The sequence below is a fragment of the Gossypium hirsutum genome, chromosome D11, assembly GCF_007990345.1.
Source record: "Gossypium hirsutum isolate 1008001.06 chromosome D11, Gossypium_hirsutum_v2.1, whole genome shotgun sequence".
Taxonomy (NCBI): domain Eukaryota; kingdom Viridiplantae; phylum Streptophyta; class Magnoliopsida; order Malvales; family Malvaceae; genus Gossypium; species Gossypium hirsutum.
This window is the reverse complement of record NC_053447.1, coordinates 35,291,298-35,312,535: the sequence shown is the minus strand read 5'-3', so window position 1 is coordinate 35,312,535 and position 21,238 is coordinate 35,291,298. Positions and strand designations below refer to the sequence as shown.

The 21,238-nt window shown below is 30.1% G+C and overlaps 2 protein-coding genes across 2 annotated transcripts; one reads left to right on the top strand and one right to left on the bottom strand.

Moving 5' to 3' along the window:
* Nucleotides 1–1,070: 1,070 nt before the first annotated feature.
* On the top strand, nt 1,071–1,688 carry LOC107911200 (uncharacterized). The gene has a single exon (XM_016839081.1). The coding sequence runs from the start codon at nt 1,071–1,073 to the stop codon at nt 1,686–1,688; it is 618 nt and encodes a 205-aa protein (XP_016694570.1).
* A 14,175-nt stretch (nt 1,689–15,863) lies between these two features.
* LOC107913673 (annexin D2-like) lies at nt 15,864–18,409 on the bottom strand. The gene is made up of 5 exons (NM_001327088.2): nt 18,284–18,409; nt 17,456–17,601; nt 17,045–17,263; nt 16,739–16,951; nt 15,864–16,438 (listed from the first exon to the last, which is right to left on the bottom strand). Exons 1-5 carry the CDS (start codon nt 18,357–18,359, stop codon nt 16,142–16,144), a joined length of 951 nt encoding a protein of 316 aa, NP_001314017.1. The 5' UTR covers nt 18,360–18,409; the 3' UTR covers nt 15,864–16,141.
* Between the last annotated feature and the right edge of the window lie 2,829 nt (nt 18,410–21,238).

Below are 21,238 nucleotides of genomic sequence, written 5' to 3'. Positions count from 1 at the left end.
ATGTCTCTTTTAACAATATGATTATTCAGAAAAGACACCTTGAAAGTTATGTCTCTATGAAGAGACATGGGAGTTCATATAAATAGGACTGGGATTTCATTTAAAAAACATACCCAAAAGATTCTCAAAAGTTATTTCTATCATTCCTCCATCTTCTACTATTATTAGATTGTTCTTTATAGAAATTAATTTTCTTGTTATACTCTGCTCAATGCTTAGTGGATTATTTTCATCTGTGCAAACAGTAAATAGTCACCGGGCTTCATTGTATCCTCGACATTCGTTTGCTTGAAACTCATTTGCACACCAAGTATAGGTGAGGGCGAATATAACTTTAAAAATAGTGGCTTGATACACGCCTTGTAGTCTTGTCCTATTACTTTGTTTTTTTGTTCGAGTTGTTACTCATATTCCATTAATGTGTTCGAGATTTTCCTCATCAAAATTCCGCACCCAGTAAAGCAGAAACACCTTTTGGATGTGAAGCCTTCTTTTAGTACAAACAAATTAGATTTGGCTAAGATTTCGCACCCAATTGTGTTATTAATTTGTTCTATTTGCTTGCTTTGTGCCCACCAAAAGCTACTGGTTTAAAATTGACCAACACAGATTACAGCGTATCTACTCAAATCCTACATATCTATCCAGCCTTATCTATGATTTTGAGATTTAATCAAAAGCAAAAAGATTTAAAAAAATATCGTCCAATGGAATCGTTGCAATTTACTTTTGCAGGGGTCAAATTATGATTTTCCAGCCCTTCGAGGTTAATAAAGAACCTTTTCTAATTAAAAAAAGCTATCTACAGAATCTCTTGGGATCTTTCACTTCATATTATAAATGCCTACATAGGATTTCCTAACTATATAATAATTGTTTTAGTGGACAATTCACTTTCTTGCACTAAAAACTACATTAAGCCTCTGAGTGGACACTGCCACTTTCCTTCCATTATCTTTACATGCAATGGCCTCCTTATATATATAAACTCTCAATCTCAACTCATCAACACAAAGAAATCCTCACCAAAAATCCATTATTGTAATCAGCAAAGAAATCTTTTTTTCTCAATGGGTATCCTTCATTTCCTTATTCCCTCTCTTTGTTGTGAACTAAAAGTCTTGCAAGCCAGAAACATAGAGCCAAAGTACCCTGGAAATCTTTTTGTGAGATACTATCTTTTTTCAGGAAGCAACAAGAGAGTTCAAGTAGACAGCCATGAGATCTCCTCAAAGTTGGACCCCATTTGGAATGAATCCTTCTCCTTGGAATGCTCGGGAACCCAAGAATCTATCAATGGCCTGAAGCAACAAACCCTAGTTTTTGAGCTCCGTTGCAGGAGCAAAGTGATGCCAGTTCTTGGAAAGATGGGGAAGTCAAAGCTTTTTGGAAGATCTGAAATACCATGGAAGGCTGTTTTAGAATCACCAAACATGGAGATTGAGAAGTACTGGGTTACCATGTCAGTCAATGATCGTGTTCTTGAAAGTCTTAAGCCTCCTTCATTACAAATATCAATGAAATTAGTTCAAGGTCCAGCAATTGTGGAAAAAGAGAAGAAGAAGAAGAGAAAACAAAGTTTGAAGAACAGCTGGGATGGATGTGGATGCAAAGATGTTGGTGGAGGGTGCTGCAGCTGTGCAGATTATGAAATATTTGCACTAGCGGCGGCTATGGAAGCACTTTAGCCGCAAACCAGTTCTCAGCAAAGTCAGAAAAAGAAAAATCCAATTAAAAACAATGTTTAACTTGTTGAGAGATTCTTTTTCTTTTAATTAACAATGTAGAGAGAGATTCCGTTCCCCTACTCCCTACTTTAGTTTTTTTCTTTTCCTTATTGATATTCATTTTTTCGCCAAAGCTTTCATTTATTTTAATGAATTTTGTATCGCAAACTTGAAAATTTGTTATTACATTTAATTCTCAGTAACAATACATACAACACATCTAAACTAAAATCTCATAAACAACAAACAATTAAAGCTCAACACTCCAAAAATTTCACGACTTTAAATGAAATTAACATACTGCTAATACAGGATTTGCTCTCAACCCTCCAATGAATGTTCTAATTTTATATTTTTTCAAGTTTTAAATAATTTAATTAAAATTAAATAATAGATTAAATTTAATTGATATTTAAAAACTAAAATTTTAGAATGGTCATAACTTAAATCAGAATAATTCATTTTCCCCTTGTGTAAGCTTTAACTTTACTGTGTAAATATATATTCATATAATATATTTTACATTATATATAGCTTGCTGCTTGCATCAGTACTTCTAATATGAGTATGAATACTACTAGTTTACCCAAAAAATGTGAACTTTCATGGCACTTCTTTTACACCTTCTTTTAAAGTTTTTAACGTTTGTTATACTTAAACTTGGTTCGCCTTGGGAGAAACGGTGTGACATTTTATGCTTAATTGCATTAAAATGTTTATTTTATATATATGATATTGATAAATAAAGAATAAATTTATTTAAATTTAAGTAGTTAATGTAATTAACATGTAAAGTTATAACTTGGATTGATTTTCAAAACATATGCCTTGCACTTGATAGAATATATACTCAATAATGCATAATTTATGAAATATGGATATTTTTATTACCTTTCATTTATAATATAAAATGGTTAATTGAGTCTTAACTTAATTGGTATCGTCATTGTTGCCAATGGAAAAAGGCGCGGATTTGATTATGCTGAAACTCGGTATCTTCTTATTTATGAATTGAGAGATATTATCATAATTGTTAAAAGAAAACTTATGTTTAATTTTTACCCTCAAACATTATCTTATGTTTTGTGAAAACACCATATTATAACCCTTCAATTTTCAATTACTTTGCCTAATCTATAAAGTCATCTGATAATTTAGTAAACAAATCATTAAAAAATATTTTTTAAAAATAAAAAATTACCGTATTTGTTACATTTCTTCTTCTTCTTTAATGGTCCAAAAATAGTCAATTAGACTCTTTTTAGTCTCATTTCTAGTAGCATTATTTTATTGACATTGTTTTCTAATAAGAATTTATTTATTACGTAAATTAATCAAATATTAATTAAAAATAATTTAATAAGTAATTTGATAGCAATTAAAATAAAATAAATTCTGAAACATAAAAATACATTAGTTAAAAAATTTTAAATTAACAAAGACATCAAAGTTAAAAAATGATAAATAAAGATTAAATAATATTTCATTAATACTATAAATTATTCAGATTATAATAAATTTATAAATAAAGAGCATTTTTATGTCACACTCCAAAATTAGGCGTAGGAGTTTTAGGAGTATTTTAAAGTTTTTAGCTTTAGTGAGCTCGGGAATTTCGTTAGTATGGTATTCATAAATGTTTTTGTCTATGACATTTTGAAAATTAAATCAATTTTTGAAAATGATGTTCAAAAGACTTTCAATTTTGAAATAAGGACTGATTTGTAAAAGGGACTAAATTATGTGTGTTTATGAAGCAGTTAAACCAAATTTTGAAATCAACCTAATATACCCCATCTATAGTTTTATTTTCACGATGGTTTCTCTTCATCTTGTTGTGTCGTCCCTTGCTCTCCCAAGCCTCTCCCATTCGATTTTGTTTTCAAATCCTAATTCCATTGATTTTTTTTCATTCTCCCAACATTAAACCTCCATAGTATTCCAAGAAAAACACCCAAAACACCATAGATTTCTCCATTGTCAAGTTTGTGGGTTTTTTGGGTTTCTAAATTTTTGATATGTTAGAGATTGACCCGATTAAGCAAGGAACAAGTAAAAATAGCAGAAGAAATTGAGAAATTGAACACACAAATTTAACGTGGAAAAACTCCTCCAAAGAGGATAAAAAACCACTAGCAAAAATAATTTTACTATAATGGCAAAAGAAACGAAGAGTACGAAAAAAAGATAGAGATAAAAACTAAACCCTGAAAACCCGAAAACAAAGAACCCTCAAAACGTAAACACAAAATTCTCCCTGAAAGACTTGTATAAATGGGGTAAATAGTACAATAATAGCATAGTTTGATCTTCATCATCAATATGAACCTCAACGTTCTTTAAATCATTTAAAAGAGTAATGAATTGACTGATGTGATCTCTAAGAAGCTCACCTTCGTTCATGCGAAACGTAAATAGACGTTGTTTCAACACTAAACGGTTAGCCAAAGACTTAGTTGCATAAAGAGTTTCTAACCTTTTCCACAAGGTAGATGAGGTCTTCTCCATCAATACCTCCTGCAATACCATATTCGTTAGGCACAACTGGATTGCAGACAAAGTCTTTTCATCAAGCTCTTCCCATTCTGTTTTATTTAGATTCTAAGGCTTTTTCCCAATAACAACCTTTTTCAAACCGGATTGAACTAGAATTGTCATCATTCAAACTTGCCACATATTTAAATTTGTCTAACCATTGAACTTCTCAATTTCAAACCTTATTGCTGCCATATCTAAATGGGCTGATTTATAAAAATTGAACTAGCTCTGATACCACTTATTAGAGATTGACCCGATTAAGCAATAAAAAAGTAAAAATAACAGAAGAAATTGAGAAATTGAACACAAATTTAACGTGGAAAAACTCCTCCAAAGAGGATAAAAAACTACGGGAAAAAATAATTTTACTATAATGGCAAAAGAAATGAAGAGTATAAAAAAAGATGGAGATAAAAACTAAACCCCGAAAACAAATAACCCTCAAACCTTAAACACAAAATTCTCTAAATGTGTTATGAGTTCTAATATCTAATGGGTGTATTTTCTAAGGTTGTAAAAGAGCCTATTTGTAGGCTAAATTCATATGTCAAATAATAATAAAATAATCTAAACTAATCAGTGTTTGATTGAAACAAATAAACAGAGTTTAACTAGAAGATTATTTCTCAAATTTGACTGAAATATGAGTCATACTTAACACGATCAAAAGCTCAGTTTTCTTCCATCAAAGGTAACCATTCGTCTACCCATTAATTTTTAATGTTATCTAGTCTTTAAAACTAAATTTTTAGCCATTAAATTGCACGTTTTAAATAAAATTCAAAAATTGGGTCGTTAATGGTGAATTTTAGGATTTGGGGTTAAAATGTGGTTTCAAAATTTTTTTAAATTAGTTATGATGTAATTATAAGGTTTCTAAACTTGCTTTGAAGTTTTGTTAAAGATTTCTACCATTTTAATGGATTTTTATGAAAATTGCCATAAACATGTCGAAAATTCTAATACCATGTTTTGGGTAGTTTTGTGTAGTTTAAAGGTTGAGAACCTATCGTAGGTGAATAATTAGATGAATGAAATTCGTTTTAGGCAAAACGATTAAGTATAGACCAAGATATTTGAAATTTAAGTTTGCTATGTCAAAGGTTTTAGTTACTTGAGTCCTTAGCTAATTGTTGATTGTATTATTGTGTGATTTGTTGTGTTGAAGCTTCGAACTCGGTAGGACTTTCCACGAGTTAAGGAAAGGCTAGTTTGAGCTTTCGGCATTTCGACGAAAGCATAATTGGTAAGTGTTTGGAATCGCTACTTGTGGACACAATTCATTGCATTAATTGGGAATTTAGAAGTAGCCTAAACCCCTATTCTAAATTTTGAGTGTAAGATTTCTTGTACTCTTGATTTAATTTGTGAAATATGTGCTATTGTGATTGTGAAAATGTAAACTGAGACGAGATGCTAAAGCATGTGTTTTGTGTTCATGATTATCGTTGTTAAAGTGTAAATGTAGGCATATTTACATGTTAAATGATAGAAATAATGTTGTGTTTGTAATGTGCTATTTGCAGTGAATAAGTGCAGTGAACGATAAGTTAATGTGTGTTTTAATAACGAATATTTTGGCCTTGTGATCTTTGAGACCGTTGGATATAGTTGGCATGCCATAGGATTGTGAGTACTCACCTATATGTATTGTGTTTTGGGGCATTGAGGCCTTGGGATAGGTTGAAGAGATAAAGGAATGTGAGCTAAGCTCCATTCAACAAGACATGTTTGGTGTGTTGGAGAGTGTTAGCTTTATGCTTCGCTTCTGGGGATATATTTGACTCTATGAGTATTTTGGTGTGTTGGAGATCCGTGTATCCGATGAGTGGTGATAAAGCCCACATTTACGTTTCTTATCTCAAGTGCCAAATTATCTATAAATGTGTTTATGAGTGTTATGATATATGCTTAAATGATATGTAATTGTTATCTAAACAAATCAATAGATAATGTATGAATAGGTAATATGGTACTAAAGTATGAAATGTTGTAATTGTGCTAAATGGTTGTTTCGATAATGCATGCTGATAGCTATTATGATCCTTTAATGAGCTTGTAAAGCTCACCCACTCCTTTTAAATCATTACAGATTTGTTGGGTTCCGGTGTGAGCAGTGTGGTTCCGAGGGAATGATCCAAGCCAGACTTTCGCATTATCTCATAGGTGTTTAATTATTCGTTTTTGTTATGGGAAATAAAGGCAATGTGGTAGACTTTTTGTTGGGTTTTGCCATGATATTTAAGATGTTTCCATGATTTATTTGCTTTAGATTTAAGGACTTGGATCTTGATATGTTGATTCTTGTTCAGACATATTTTCGGTGTTTTGAACTAATACTATAGTCGTTTTGACGATTGTTTAATGTGGTATAAGTTGCATGTTGAATGTAATTAAGTTAGATTGGAGTGATTGCTTTAAACTGCTTATTTTTTGTGGTTTGGAGCAGAGATATTGATATTCAGGTTTTAAAAACGATACCTCTGTGATATCTCAATGTGCAAGAAGTCAGTACTTTTGATATCGATACCTTATCACGAGTATTGATACGCGGGGTAATAAAACTAATACTTTTTGAAATGTACCGATATTTTTTTGTGTTTTGATTTTTAAATGGGAAACAGAATGTTGATTTGGTATTGATTTTCCAATCGGTATCGATACCCCTTAAGAGAAATATCGATACCTATGCTACAGTATTGATACCTACGTACTATTTAGGAATTTTTTTAAGTGGTTCAAAAGCACGTATATTTGTTAATATTAGTACCATTGAAGTATGTTGAGCATGTTTTAATGTTGATTGATGTATGTTGGACTTAAAATTCATGCGAATGCTTATTAAAAAGAATAATTTATTAATAACGTGATAAATTACTATGAGTTTAATGTATGACAGGGGTGTGACATCCTAATATTCGGGCTCGACGGTCGAACCGAGTATAGGGTGTTACATTTTAATTTAATAAAATTAACTAAGGATTAAGAATGAAGAAAAGTTAAATGTACCAAAAAAATTTTAAAAAGTTAATAAGCACTTCAAAGTTAATAAAACATAATAAATAAATATTTTTCAATATATTTTAATATAATAAAAATTCAATACTTATAATAATTGGTATGAAAATAACTGTTGATATAAAATAGTTATAAGTTATACCTTAAAAAAAAAGTAAACTACACCTAACGTCATTAAACTATTAGTAAGTTTACGTTTTGCTCACCTAAATTCAAAATGTTACAAAATGGTTACTGAACTATTTGGAAGTTTTTATTTAAATCATTGAAATGTTAAAATTATTGTTGTATGAATTTCTCTACTTGCACCGATTACAACAATCAAAAGCTTCCATTCCCTTCTCTTTTACAGTTCATTTTTTTTTCATGAAACAACTTTGATTATCACGAATTTGGAAACCAAAATCCAAACAGCTTCGTCTCAGATCTCCTATATTGATCGTCAAATCAACTCGGATCTAAGGTATACTCTTGTATTTTAATTACATTCTTTAACTATTGATGCTATATCAATAAGGTCCTTCCATTACTAAAACCATTATTTTGACCATTAAATGACAAATAAAATCTTGTATGACATAAGATAAATAGGGAAATTTTAAAGAAAAGTAGAATATTGTCACATAACTTTTAAAAAAAATTAAAACTAAAATTAAAATAAAACTGAAAAAGATAGAGAGTGAATGATAGTTTGTAAAAGCTTCGAAAACCTCAAAGCCAAGATTTTTAATAACATTCATTCTTACAATATTCATTTTTCTTTAAAATTTTTATTTTAAATTATTTCACATAAGATGTGATATCTCAGTTAATGATTAAATTAATGGTTTTAGTAACGAAAGGACCTTATTAATATAACATTGATAGATTGAAAATGTAATTAGAATATTTTAAAGTTGAGAACTAATTTAAAATGAAGATCATAATTTAGGGATAATTGGTGCAATTAACTCTTTTATTACAATTTGAAGACTTCGGTATAAGTTAGCTTACTAAGCTAGCCTTATTTCAAAACATAGAAATTATTTCAAAAAAAAAACTTAGAAATAATATATTTTTAAGAGTACAAAAATTATTTTATCCTTAATTAATTGATTATATTTTTTATATAATTGAAGGAGGAAAATAGGATTGCTTGGATTGAACCCAAACTCTCATGCTACTCTTACCACTAGATCAAGAAACTGTTGACATGAAACTTTATTATATTATTCATTATTACTAATATGACGGTTTATCACTATATTATCTATACTTAGGCTCGGTTTGTTTCATTAAAAATGGCTTACGAAAAATAATTTCTACAAAATGACCTACTTTTTTGAAAAAGCTAATATTTTCTGGTGTTTGGATAAATCTGTGTAATATATTTTCTGTTGTTTGGCAGATTTCCTGAAAATATTTCATAAAAGTTTTTTTCAGCAAAAAAATACATTTGAGATTTATGATAAGTAGTTAATTGATTACGAAGTGATATTAAGCTGAAATTATAGTAAATATTGAATCTTCGGTATGTTAATGATTAAATTATAAACTTTGTGAAATTTATAATTGAAATAAGAGAAGTGATATGCATGAAAAATTTTCATGTGAAATAAGATATTATAATGAATTATTTGATTAAAGTGATTACATGGTGAAAAATAAATTACATGGCAATAGGGACTAAATTGAAAATTGTACAAAATTTTAAGTGTGAAACAATTTAATATGTTAATAAAGAAATTATGATAAAAGTTTAATGAATGTGTTATGAGATGATGAAATATGCATAAAGTATTGTAAATGTGAAATTGTGGGAAGATATGAAATTTTTATGATGAAAAGGACTAAATTGTTAAAGTTGAGAAAATACGTGGATGAAATAATAGAAGTGAAATACATTGAAATTTGATGTGTGAAACAACGAGACAAGCTTTAAGTCTTTCAATACTTTCATCGAAGTTATATTTAATCTTGTACATCCACTTACTACCCAGTGCTTTCTTTCCACGAGGAAGTGTTTCCATAGGCTAAGTGTCATTATCCTCCAGAGCATAAATCTCCTTTTGCATAGCTTCATGTCATGTTGCATCCTTCACAACCTCTTTACAATATTGTGGCTTAACCCCTGTAATAATAACTGCAAGAAAATTTTGGTGTTTCATAATAATTTTTTTACAATTAACATAATACGCTATATGAAATGGAGTACCTGAAGACGGCTCTGAAGTAGGTGAGGCGAGAGATGGACTTTTATTTATGACGGTATGAGTGAAAAAATCCTGAAGCTTCACAGAAGGAAATTTCTTTCTATGCCCTCGTCACAATTCAAGTGCATCATTGCCCAAAGCCCCTTTGTACCACCGTGTCATTGGAGGAAGAAGAAGGTACCACGGTGTCGGAGAACTCGCAGGTGGCGAACTCACAGGCTGCAGAGTAGCAAGTAGAGGAACTACCATAGGTTGCAACACTTATAAATCACCAAGATATGTATCAAAAATTGCATCCACGCTCCCATATGGCAAGGCAACATTGTCAGGCTCAATGGTTGCAGCATTCTCATCCAAATACGAAAAAAATATCCTCAAAAAATTTTACATCACGGGACACAAAAAACTTCTTAGAATCCAAATTATATAAATATCAATCCTTTTTTTCCAAAAGGGTACCAAACAAAAACACACTTTCGACTTCGACTAGCAAACTTATCACCCTTAGAACGTTGATTATGAGCAAAACATAAGCAACCAAACACATAAAGATCATCAAACAAAGGAGGGCTACCAAACAACATTTCATAAGATGTTTTATTATGAAGAAGAGGTGAAGGAGTTCGATTAATGAGATGAGAAGCAACCAACACACACTCCCCCAGAAAAGATATAGACAAATTTCTTTGGAAATGCAAAGCATGAGCTACATTTAAAATATGTTGATGTTCCTTTTCAGTCTCCCATTTTTTTGAGGAGTACCAACAAAAGATGTTTGAAAATAATGTCATTTGCAAGAAAATAATTCTAGAAACAATTAAATTTTGTCCCATTATTACTTCTAACAAACTTTATTTTTTGAGAAAATTAGCAATCAACCATAGCAATAAATGACATGAAAACTTTGAAAACCTCTTTTTTATTAACTAATAGATATACCTAAACAACACAAGAATTATTTTGTCCGTTAAATTAACCAAAATTAAATTGCAGTTTAATTTAGGAACGTAAAGAACGAGTTTTAAGTGAATTTTATCCGTTAATTTAACCATTCCTTCTTTGGTAGCCACCACTGTTTGGTCATTAGGGAGTCCTACAGAACATGCTACAACATCTCTCAAATTCGTTTAACACATAAGATCACTTGTAACATGATTTGAACACCCCGTATCAATAATCCAATTATTCTTTGACTTACTATTTAATCGAGTGGAAGTTGACTGTTTATTACTGAACACCACCAGAAGAGACTACCATTGCTCAGTGGTAAAACTGAGAAGTGTCACTCCCTCTGACACTTACGCTGCCTCTACTATGTTCTGCGTTGATGTTGTTCCATGGTTGGTATCTACGGCAGTAACATTGGCTCGCACACTGCCTTTTCCATGAGAAACTTGTTGTGTGGAAGATGCGGCACTTGTCTTGCCATTGCAACTATCACTTTTCATCTCCGACTTCTCATACTTCTCAAGCCACCAATCCAAGTTGCCATGTAAGTCAAAAAAGGTAGCTACCTCATGCCCCTTTGCGATGGCAATGAGTGCACAGTAAGGTCGACTTATCAATACGATCAACCTAGCCTTGGTTACAACCCTTCATGCGCACCGCAAAGCCCAGAATTTTGGGTTTGTCTTCCTTGACTTGTGTAATGTCTTGTACGCGTTCCTCCTGAGTAATTTGCCAGAATGCCTGATTCAAGGAAGGCAAAAGGATCTTAAGAAAGCAGTGTAGACCTAATCTGGGCATAATAATCAGAATAGAGACCAAGAAGAAATTGATGAAGTCAATCATGATCACGACGTTTTTCATGCGCCTTCCTTGATTTGAATAAACATCGTTCACACTTGCAACAAATTAAAGGTTCATGATCATTTAATTCATCCCACAAAATCTTTAATTTACTAGAATAAACTACAACACTCATAGTCTTGGTTTGCTCACAACGACTAATATTTGCTTTTAATTGTTGAATACATGGACCATTGACAACGGAAAAACGTTCATGTAAATCATCCAACAAAATTTTGCATAATCATAATTGGAAAGCATCGAACTTACCTTCGGATCGTTAGTATTGAGAATCCAGGACACAAGCATACAATGGATGATAACCCAATCATCCTTTGAGCAAAAGGGAACAAGATCTGTAATGGTATCATTAAGAAATCCAAATTTGCGCCGAGAAGATAGAGTGACACGAACAGCATAAGCTCAATCAACGAAATTGTTGAGCTTTAATCGAATATGAGTAATAAAGTCACTAGGTCGATCTTGAGGACCCAAGAAAAATGGAGAGTTAGGTTCAATTTTAGATGGTGGTGATAGAGGAGGAGAAGTCTCACCGCCAGCCATTTAGAATGATGAAAGAAAAAAAAAATTGTGTCAAAAACCTTACTTAGATGCCATGACAAGAATATGGTAATCTCTTGAATTTTATTGATAGACCTCGAGAGTATATATATATATATAGTAGTACTTATGTAGAAATTAAATGGCTAAAAGATAACATTCCATAATAATATCCTATAATAATATTCCATCAATAATAAAATTACTAAAAGATAATATCCTATAATAATAACCTAACAAATTATCAATTAATAAGTGTTTTGTTTTTATTCATTTATAGATGTAACTATTATTTCTACTATAGTATTTATTATTTACTAAAATTTTAATTTTTTTTAATAATTTTCTTATTTTAATGAAATTGGTTAAAGATTATTTATCTTAAAGATATCATATTCTTTAAAAAAATATTTTATTTCTAATTAATTTAAATTAATAAAAATAATCAATAATATTTATCTTACCCGTAATTAATATAATTAATCATGAGATAATAATTGATAAAAAAAAATCATACAATAAATGTATAACCTAATTTAAAAGCTGTCCGAGCAAGGATATTCCTCATTTTGAAATATTAAAGCATTGGTTAAATAGTAATGGGCATAAATTATTATTTTTGGTTAATTAAGGTAATCAACTTTAAAGTCTATACTATTTCTCTTCTTTTTTTCTAGACTAATTTGATACAACTAGATTATCTCTCCTTACCATATTTTCTCATGCATTTTTTTATAAATGTCTTTATTTTTTATTATATTTATATTTATATTTTTACGGATTCATAATTTATTTTTTATATATTTTGACACATTTGTGAGTGCATTTTTCGTGGTATGTCGTGTTTTACATAATTATTTAATTCATAAAACATTTTTGCATAATTCATTATAGTAATTCAAATTTTTTTGAAAAAGAAAATGTTATAACATTTTTTTGTCATACTTTGGAGAAAAAAAAAGTATGTTGGAACTTGGTTTCTAGGAGATGTTTGCATCTTGATTGAATCAATTTTCATATTTTTGAGTATTCGTTATTTTCTATTTGTATATTTATTGTCATGTTTTTATACAGCAAATTAAGGCTTTTTATAATAAGAAGCTAGAATAATCTCTGGAGTTATTCTCTCTTCCCTTTATTAATTATTCTTTTACTTGGATGATGAGATTTTTGGAAAGATATTTTCATCAAATTATAGAGAATTTTTACGAAGACACTTGAAGAATTACTGGAGTAAATTTCTACAATTACCAACCTTCTTTCATGCAAGCTGTTTGTTCTTCCTTCATTTATCGAGTTGAGCTATATTAGAGTGCATGTTTCTGTCTTCTTTGATTTTCAAATATTCTGATATAATAAAATTAATTTCAAAATTTTCTCAAACAAATATGGTTAATTTATTTTCAAGTATTTAAAACTTAAAAATATAATTTTCAATTTCACCAAAAAAAAATATTATTTTCAAATAACTTAAGTAATTTACAACTATTTTTTAATAACTCCAACACCCTTCAAAATAGTTTCTAAGTTTTAAACTGAATTTTCTAGCTCAAGTATCGAGACTTACCACCTTAGTCTCGAGTTTTATGAAAACAATAAGCACAGACTAAATGAGAGCAATACAATCTCGAGACTTAGCAATACAATCTTGAGATTTATTGGTCTAAGTCTAGAGATTTCAAGACTTCTAAAGGCTATTTTTCATTCAAGTCTCGATACTTGACCTTGCAAGCTGCATTAAATGCTCGAGATAAATTCTTCCAACGGCTCCAAACATCCAAAAATAAGTTAGAGGGTATATATGTAAGTCAAGAACACTTGAAGACACTAGAGAAGAACATTCAAGCTAAGGAATCAAGAGAAAAGCTTCAAATTCTTTATTTCTTCATTTTCTCTTGTACATATCTCTGAGGTGCTTATTGATAAATCTTATTATTATTCTCACATTCATTCTTTGAGAGAGCTTAACACTTGTAAACACACTCCAAAGTTCTTTATTGTTTACATCTTTCTTTGTATTGCGAAAAGCTACTTAAGGTTTTTGAGGAATAAAACCTTAAGTGAATTGTAAAAAGTTTTAGTAGAACCTTGTCAAAACTAGGGGGTTATAATTAAGTTATAAAAACTAGGGGAAGGTTCTATCTTAACCTCATGAAAAAGTATAGTGAATTGGTAAAATCCGTAGTTGAGGTATACCAAAGTAATTGATGTAGGCAATTGGAGTTAAATCACTATAAATCGAATTGTCTAAGCTTTTCTTCCTTTTCCTATTCATTTAGAACAATTTGCAAAAATAAAAAATAAAAATAAAATTGGTATCATATCTAGTTCACCATCAACAGTTTCACCACTAGGAAAGGGGCCGGATCCAAAAGAAAAAATACTAAGTTCTAAGATGACTCAAAATTTTGGATCAACTAACTTAGGTAAAGGTAAATCCATGATGAGACCTCCTTTCTTAATTCAATTAACATTAATTTGGTTATTTGACAACAATCTATCTCAATCCAACATTTTCACCATGTTTGTAGAGGTTGCTCGGATAAACTAAAACTCCCCTCAAAACTCGAAGAAGGATTTGAATAATGTAAAAAAAAATATAAAAAAAACTCTCAAAAGTTGTTCTCTTATCTTATTCAACAAATACAAATTAGGCTCTTCCAATCTGGTTGTATAACCACAAATAAATTAAATATTCATTCTTCAATATCAAGTTTCAATGTTGTCTGAAACGAACTTTATTAACTTAGATCAAGTGTCTAAATCTCTTGGATCAATTCTCTTAATAAGTACATCTTTAAATTCATTTTCAAAATCAAATCTCAATGACTCTTAAAGTATACAACATCCATCCAAGATCAACTCTACACAACTTTTGGATCCATTGAAGAAAAAAAAACTCAAAAGATCTTTCTATTAAGAAAAAAACTCCTCAAGATTGTTTCAATTTTTTAAATCTAACGGTTAAGGTTGTAGGAAGAAGAGCAAAAAATAAAAAAGAGAGACGGACCAAAGAGCGAAGGGGAAATAGAATACAGGGTAGGAAAAAATCATAAATATGGTGTGATTTATGGGCCTATACCTATATATTGAAGTAAGATCCAAAAGATCTTTCTCATGCGGACACATGGTACACATTCACCATGCTACTTTTTTTTGTTACATTTTACAAAAGTGGTTAATTTTTTTATTTTGGTCCTTCTAATATGTTTAGATTTAAAATTTAATCATTATACTTTAATTTCTAACATAATTTTGTATTTATATTCTTATAATGTTATTAATTAATTTAATATTTTTATAATATAATTAATTAGTTCAAATAATTAATATCATTAACTTTTCAATAACATGTTACGTGGTTATATATAATTTGAAAGTAAATTTAAAAATTAGAAGAACTAAATTCTTGAAAATAAAAATAGGATGCCTAAATTACAATTGTACAAAGTGTGAAGATTTAGAGTCATGGTTGTTTGAACCGGTCGAGTATCAATTCAAAGAGTGGCATTAGACCAATTGACTCGCAAACTAGCACGGACCAGTTGAACCAAGCTTAAAAGCTGATTGAACTACCTTTTTATTTTTTAAATTTTTTTCAATGATTTATTCAATCGAACCATATGAATCAGTGGCCTGACCAATTCAACCGCCGGTCTAGTTCTGAGAATCTTGCTTAGAATATATTTTAATTTTCAAAATTTCATTCTATAATTTGATATAAACAAATAATCAACTCAACACAAAGCAGTATTAATTGATAGAGCATACTATTTTATTTATTTAAGTTATTTTATTTAAATAATAAAAATTTATTTATTTAATAAAATAATAAAATAATAAATTATTATAATTACTTCATATTTTATTATTTATTATATATTATTTATAAACACCCATTTATTTATAATAAAAATTATTAAATATTTATACATAAAAATTTTCAATTGTCCGTATCCGTGTTCATGCTTCAAAACTCGCGTTATGTAGCGTTTGACAACCATCCTAAATTGTTACCATAACACATCTCTTTCTTTTTCCATGAAGTGCTCACTTTATCCCTTTTTCTTTTTCTTCTTTTTATTTCAAAATTAGTTCGACTAACTCAACATATCTGATACTAATCAAGTACCGCAGCAACACTTATCTCTCGTATTATTGGGAAATATATCCACAAACACATCATCTTTGAACGTTCTAACACGGAAGCAGCGGCATACAAAAGCCATGTTCACACAACCCAACCAAACAAACATAACTCACACCTCAAATTGCAAACTAAATTTTCATACCAACAACTCAATATAGGAAAGCAGCTCAGACGTCTCCAGCTCCAATCAACGCAAGCAGCATTTTCTCATAGTCTCCAGAGGTATCTCCAGCAATCGCTTTTTCCAGGGTCACACTGTTTCTTCGCTGATATTCCTCCTTAATACGCACCATGTCTACCTCCGCCCGAGTGGCGACCACTCTAGTAAGAGCCCATTCATCTGTTCCCAGCTTATTGATTGCTTGACGTAGCACCTTCTCAAAATATTTCTCAGGGACAGTCAAGCACTTGATTGCAGCTCTCAGCAATTTGAGGAATTCGTCTTCAGGGTCGGCCTTCAAATCCTGCAAACCAGTAATTCATTATTGGTTTGAATTAATATATGCCATATAATTGTACTCTGCAACTTGCAACTCTATTCTGCCAATAGACATAGTGACATTGAATTAGAACATGGCATATGCTTATACTCAGCTACTTGTTAAAAAGAGTCCTCCTTCAGAGTTTCCTTTACTGCCACGCAGACTGTTATGGGGTTAAAAGGATATGATGAACAACCCTGCCTTCACATTATTGCAAGGAGGCTGATAAATGATACAAATTTAAATTTTAATGCAATTTCAGAAGAAAACCAAAATATATACCTTGTTGATAGCATTCCCAAATGCAGTATTGTAATGATTCAGAGTAGCATTTAACTGTGCCTTACTCCGTGTTGTTACAATCCTGATGACCTCCTCATCACTGTACTGCTTGTCTGATATCTTCTCACGAAGTATCTTTGCCTCCGACCTTGCCAGTGTCATGTTCACCTCCTCTCCCTGGTATCGGAATGCACTAACAAGTGGGACCAAAAGCTGCACCAGCATTTAATCAGTTAACATGTCAAAGAAAAAAATAAAAGGGGGAAAAACCCAAATTGCACATGGCAAAGAAACTTAAGACCGAACCTTGCGGTAGTCTCCCTTGGTATGGTGCGCAACATCTTCTTCAAGGGATTTCTTGTAAAGATCGTGATACGCCTTCCTCACATTGAACAGTTCATGTGAAGACCTAGTGCAAGCAATTTCCATGAGAACCCAATGGCTTGATGTGAACCTCTTTGTAGCTTCATGAGCCAGAAATGCATCACGCTCTGCAGGGTCCAAAGTAAACAGCACCACAGCTCGCTGTCGAGTTTCATAAGGGGAACAAAAGAACCCAAGTCAAAATAATCATATTTATCTCACTTTCTATTTAACTACAAAGACTGCACGCCAAAGCCAAACATCATCATACTTATTCCATATTAGATAACTCGGTCATGTAAAATGTTGTGATATCATCAACCAGATTAAGAAAAAGGAATGTCAAAACCTCACCTCAAAGTCACTTGAAAGTTCCTCATCCAAAGACTTAAGGAGATCTTCCCCATAAGCTTCACGATAAGTTTTACGAATCAAATTGCGCTGAGCTGCATTCCTGTGAGCCAAAATGTCGATAATCAATTGCTCATTTGTACCCCATCCTGCAAAACACCAGCAAAAATTAATGTGAGTAATCAATTTTTAAACCCAAAATAGCACAAATCTAAACATTATTTCATACCCATAAATGATGGTCTTGCAGCATACAAAAGCTAGATTACTATACAAGATCCCAATGATTTGTTTGGCAAAGGTGAATCTGATGTAACTAGGAATATAATCAAAGTCCCAAGTACCCTTTTAACCTTACTTCAAATCAACCCAAAATCCATTCAGAAATGTTTGGTTCAACAATCCCCTTCCCATGTAACCCCAAAATTACAATGGTCATTCAAAGTGCAGAGATGGTGATAAAATACAGTCAGTTTAAGAAAACAACAGTTATCAGATCAGATCAGAAAATACATTATCAGAGTTCAGTCAAATTTCTCTTGTTTCTTAGAATTTATAAAAAAAAAAAAAATCCCTTTGAATAAGAAAAAAAAAGACCCTTTAGTCTCATCAAATCACATCACCTACTTCCAGAAATCATAACCCAAAAGACAGATAATAAAACATGAAAGATGAAACCAGGAAAGAAGAAAGCCGATCAGTCAAAGTAAATAAAACCCATGATCCAAAGCAATGTATCATGTATCAAGTAAAAGGGAGCATCTTCACTTTTTAAAAGAGAAAAAAAGAGAGACGGATCAAAGATCCATTTTAGAAAGGATAAAGAAAGACCTTCAAAAGCTTTACGAAGTTGCTCAGCATCCTCAGAAGGGGCAGGTACATGAGCTGGAACTTTAAGGGTTGCCATTTTCACTGTAATTTTTCTTTTCTTTTTTGTGAAGAATAGCAGACGATGGTGATGAGGAAAAATGCCTAAGGTACTTAATATAGTGGATAGAAAATAATTTTATTTGATTTATAGATGGCAATAAATAAAGTATTAATCACATGGAAATTTCCGCCTTCCTTTTCAACTTTCATCACTTTTCAGGCAATGATACGTAACGACAGAACAAGATATTATTGTTTACCTGTGATCATGCAGTACGCGTGTTGGAGGGTTGTTGGGTGTTAAAGCCAAACTGCTCACGTTTTCAAACGTTCACATCTGATAATCATTTAATTTCAACCTAATCCTCAATTTAAGTGTTTAATACCAATTCGAGACATACTTAAAATACGTTGAGTTAAATTGTGGAATGTATGTATCCATCACATGAATAGCATGAATCTAACGTATTAAAGTAGACAACATCAATAAAATTTAAGAAAGTTATTTTTTTCTTTAACATGACACTTGTTTACAATTTTATCATATGTATGCTAAACATTTCTATACAACTACTATATAAGAATTATTAACTTATTGGGTAAACTATTAAAATAGTTATTTTTGTTTCTTTAAATTATATTTTAGTCATTTATGTTTGCAATGTTACGTTTTAGTCACTTACATTAACGTGTTGTAACATTTTAGTCACTAAACCATTAATTGTCATTAACGGTGTAATGATAAGCTAATGTAGTACGTTAAATCATCATTTCAAACAAAAAATTTAAGTTAAATTAAACAATTGGTTCCCATATTTTTTTTTACGTTTTGAGCAAAAACAATTTATTTTATGTTCTTTTAACTTTCTTTCTCTTTTTCTTTATTTTTCATTCTCTTTTGCTTCTCTCTCTATTTTCCTCCATTCTTCATCTCTTTTAACATAAAAGAAAAAAAATTAAATTGCTCAAAACAGAAAAAAGATAAGGACCAATTGTATAATTTAACCTAAAATTTTCGTTTCAAATGATGATTTAATGTGTCACGTCAGCTTACCGTTACACTGTTAACGGAAATTAATGTTCGGTGACTAAAATGTTACAACAGGATAACGTAAATGAGTAAAACGTAACATTTCAAATATAAATAATTAAAATGTAACCTAAGAGAAATAAAAATGACTATTTGAATAGTTTACCTAACTTATTTATTGTCTTTAATAAAAATAAAAGAAAAACGTTAGTCAACATCGGGATTTGTGATTAAAGAATCAATTTAACAACTTCAAATCCGTGTAATCTTTTTGTTACTATAGTAGTAGTTTAAAAGTGGGTTAAAATATGCCTCAAGACAATTTTGAAATTTAGTCCTTTTACTTTTGTTTCTAAAAGTTTAGTCTTTTTATTTTTCAATTTTCAAAATTTAGGCCCAATATTAATATTGTCAAATTATTTTGGTTAAATTTGTTGGTGTGGCATTTTGAAATTTAAAAAAAATACTCACTTTGTAGCAATATAATTAAAAGAAGGACGTTGTAATGAACTTAAATAATTTTAACCGTTATCTTAAATTTTGAAATCTAACTAGAAATAAAAGTACAATGGTAAAATTCCTGGAAATAACATATTTTAACCTTTAAAAATGTCATTCTTTTTTTAATTCTACAAATAAAATTTAAAAAATATAATATACATCTTTATATTATATTAAATGAAAAAAAGTAATCAAAAGTGATATGGAAAATTTTTAATTTCGTCAACATCAACTCAATTGTATAATTAATAATTTAATAAAATAATATATCAATATATTATTATTTTTAGTAAAATAAAACTTTGATGTTTAAATCAGGATTTTAATTGAATGATTTGAATCAAAACCTAATTTAGGTGCTAGATACAGTACACTTATTCGTCAATCCAATGCTTGGTGTAATAATAAAATACTAAAAATCGAAGATGAGGATCAGCTCATGTATTTTAAATATTTTTATTCCTTCGCTACCTGCTCCCCTACATTGGTCATTTGTGAAATGGTTAGCAGCCCCTTCCACCTCTTTCTTTCATTATCTACAAACCGGACATCTGGTTCTGGTTTTTAATTCTTAATTAAATGGATTAATTATATTTTAATCCTTACACTTAGCCACTTTTTTTTCATTTTCTTCTGGAAAATAATATTTGTTATATTTTAAGTAAAAGTATTCAATTTCCTTTACTTAAATCAACTTGAAATTGTTAACCAAGTTGATGATGGTAGCTTGCAATATTAGTATAAAGTATAAAGAATTTAAATACAAAATTATTTATAACTTAGGTAATTGGGTTGGATGCCTAACCCACTACATAAATGAGCTTACTAATTGGGCTTTATGTATCCATGTATAAATCCAAATTATGGGTCTTCAAATTTAGTGGTGCAAATAATTTATATATTTTTTTTATTATTTTTGAAATAATTATTATTATTATTTATTTGCATATAAATATATTTATTTGAATAATCATATATATTTTTTAAAAATAAACATATCTTTTCTTGAAAGTTATAATTTTGTGAAAAAATGTAACTTGTGGCACAAGTTTCGTACCAAGTGACATTTTCTTTAATGAAAAACACAATGTGCCTATATATAAACTCAATAATGTTATTTTCACTATTTTGTGTTTTTTTAAGACCTGTTGTATCCTAGGGACAAAATTAAAGTCTCAAGGACAACGAATCACGTTTCAAGTCTATTTCTTTCCTTTTAACTTTTTTTCTTGCTTTCTTTCTTATACTACATTTTTTCTAGCTCTTCATACTCTTTTTAGATGCCTAATTGCTATTGTTAACTTTTGTATTGATAGTAAATAAAAGAACCTAAGAACTTAGACAACCATTTGTCTAAAATTAAAAGAATCTCGACATTAATTTGT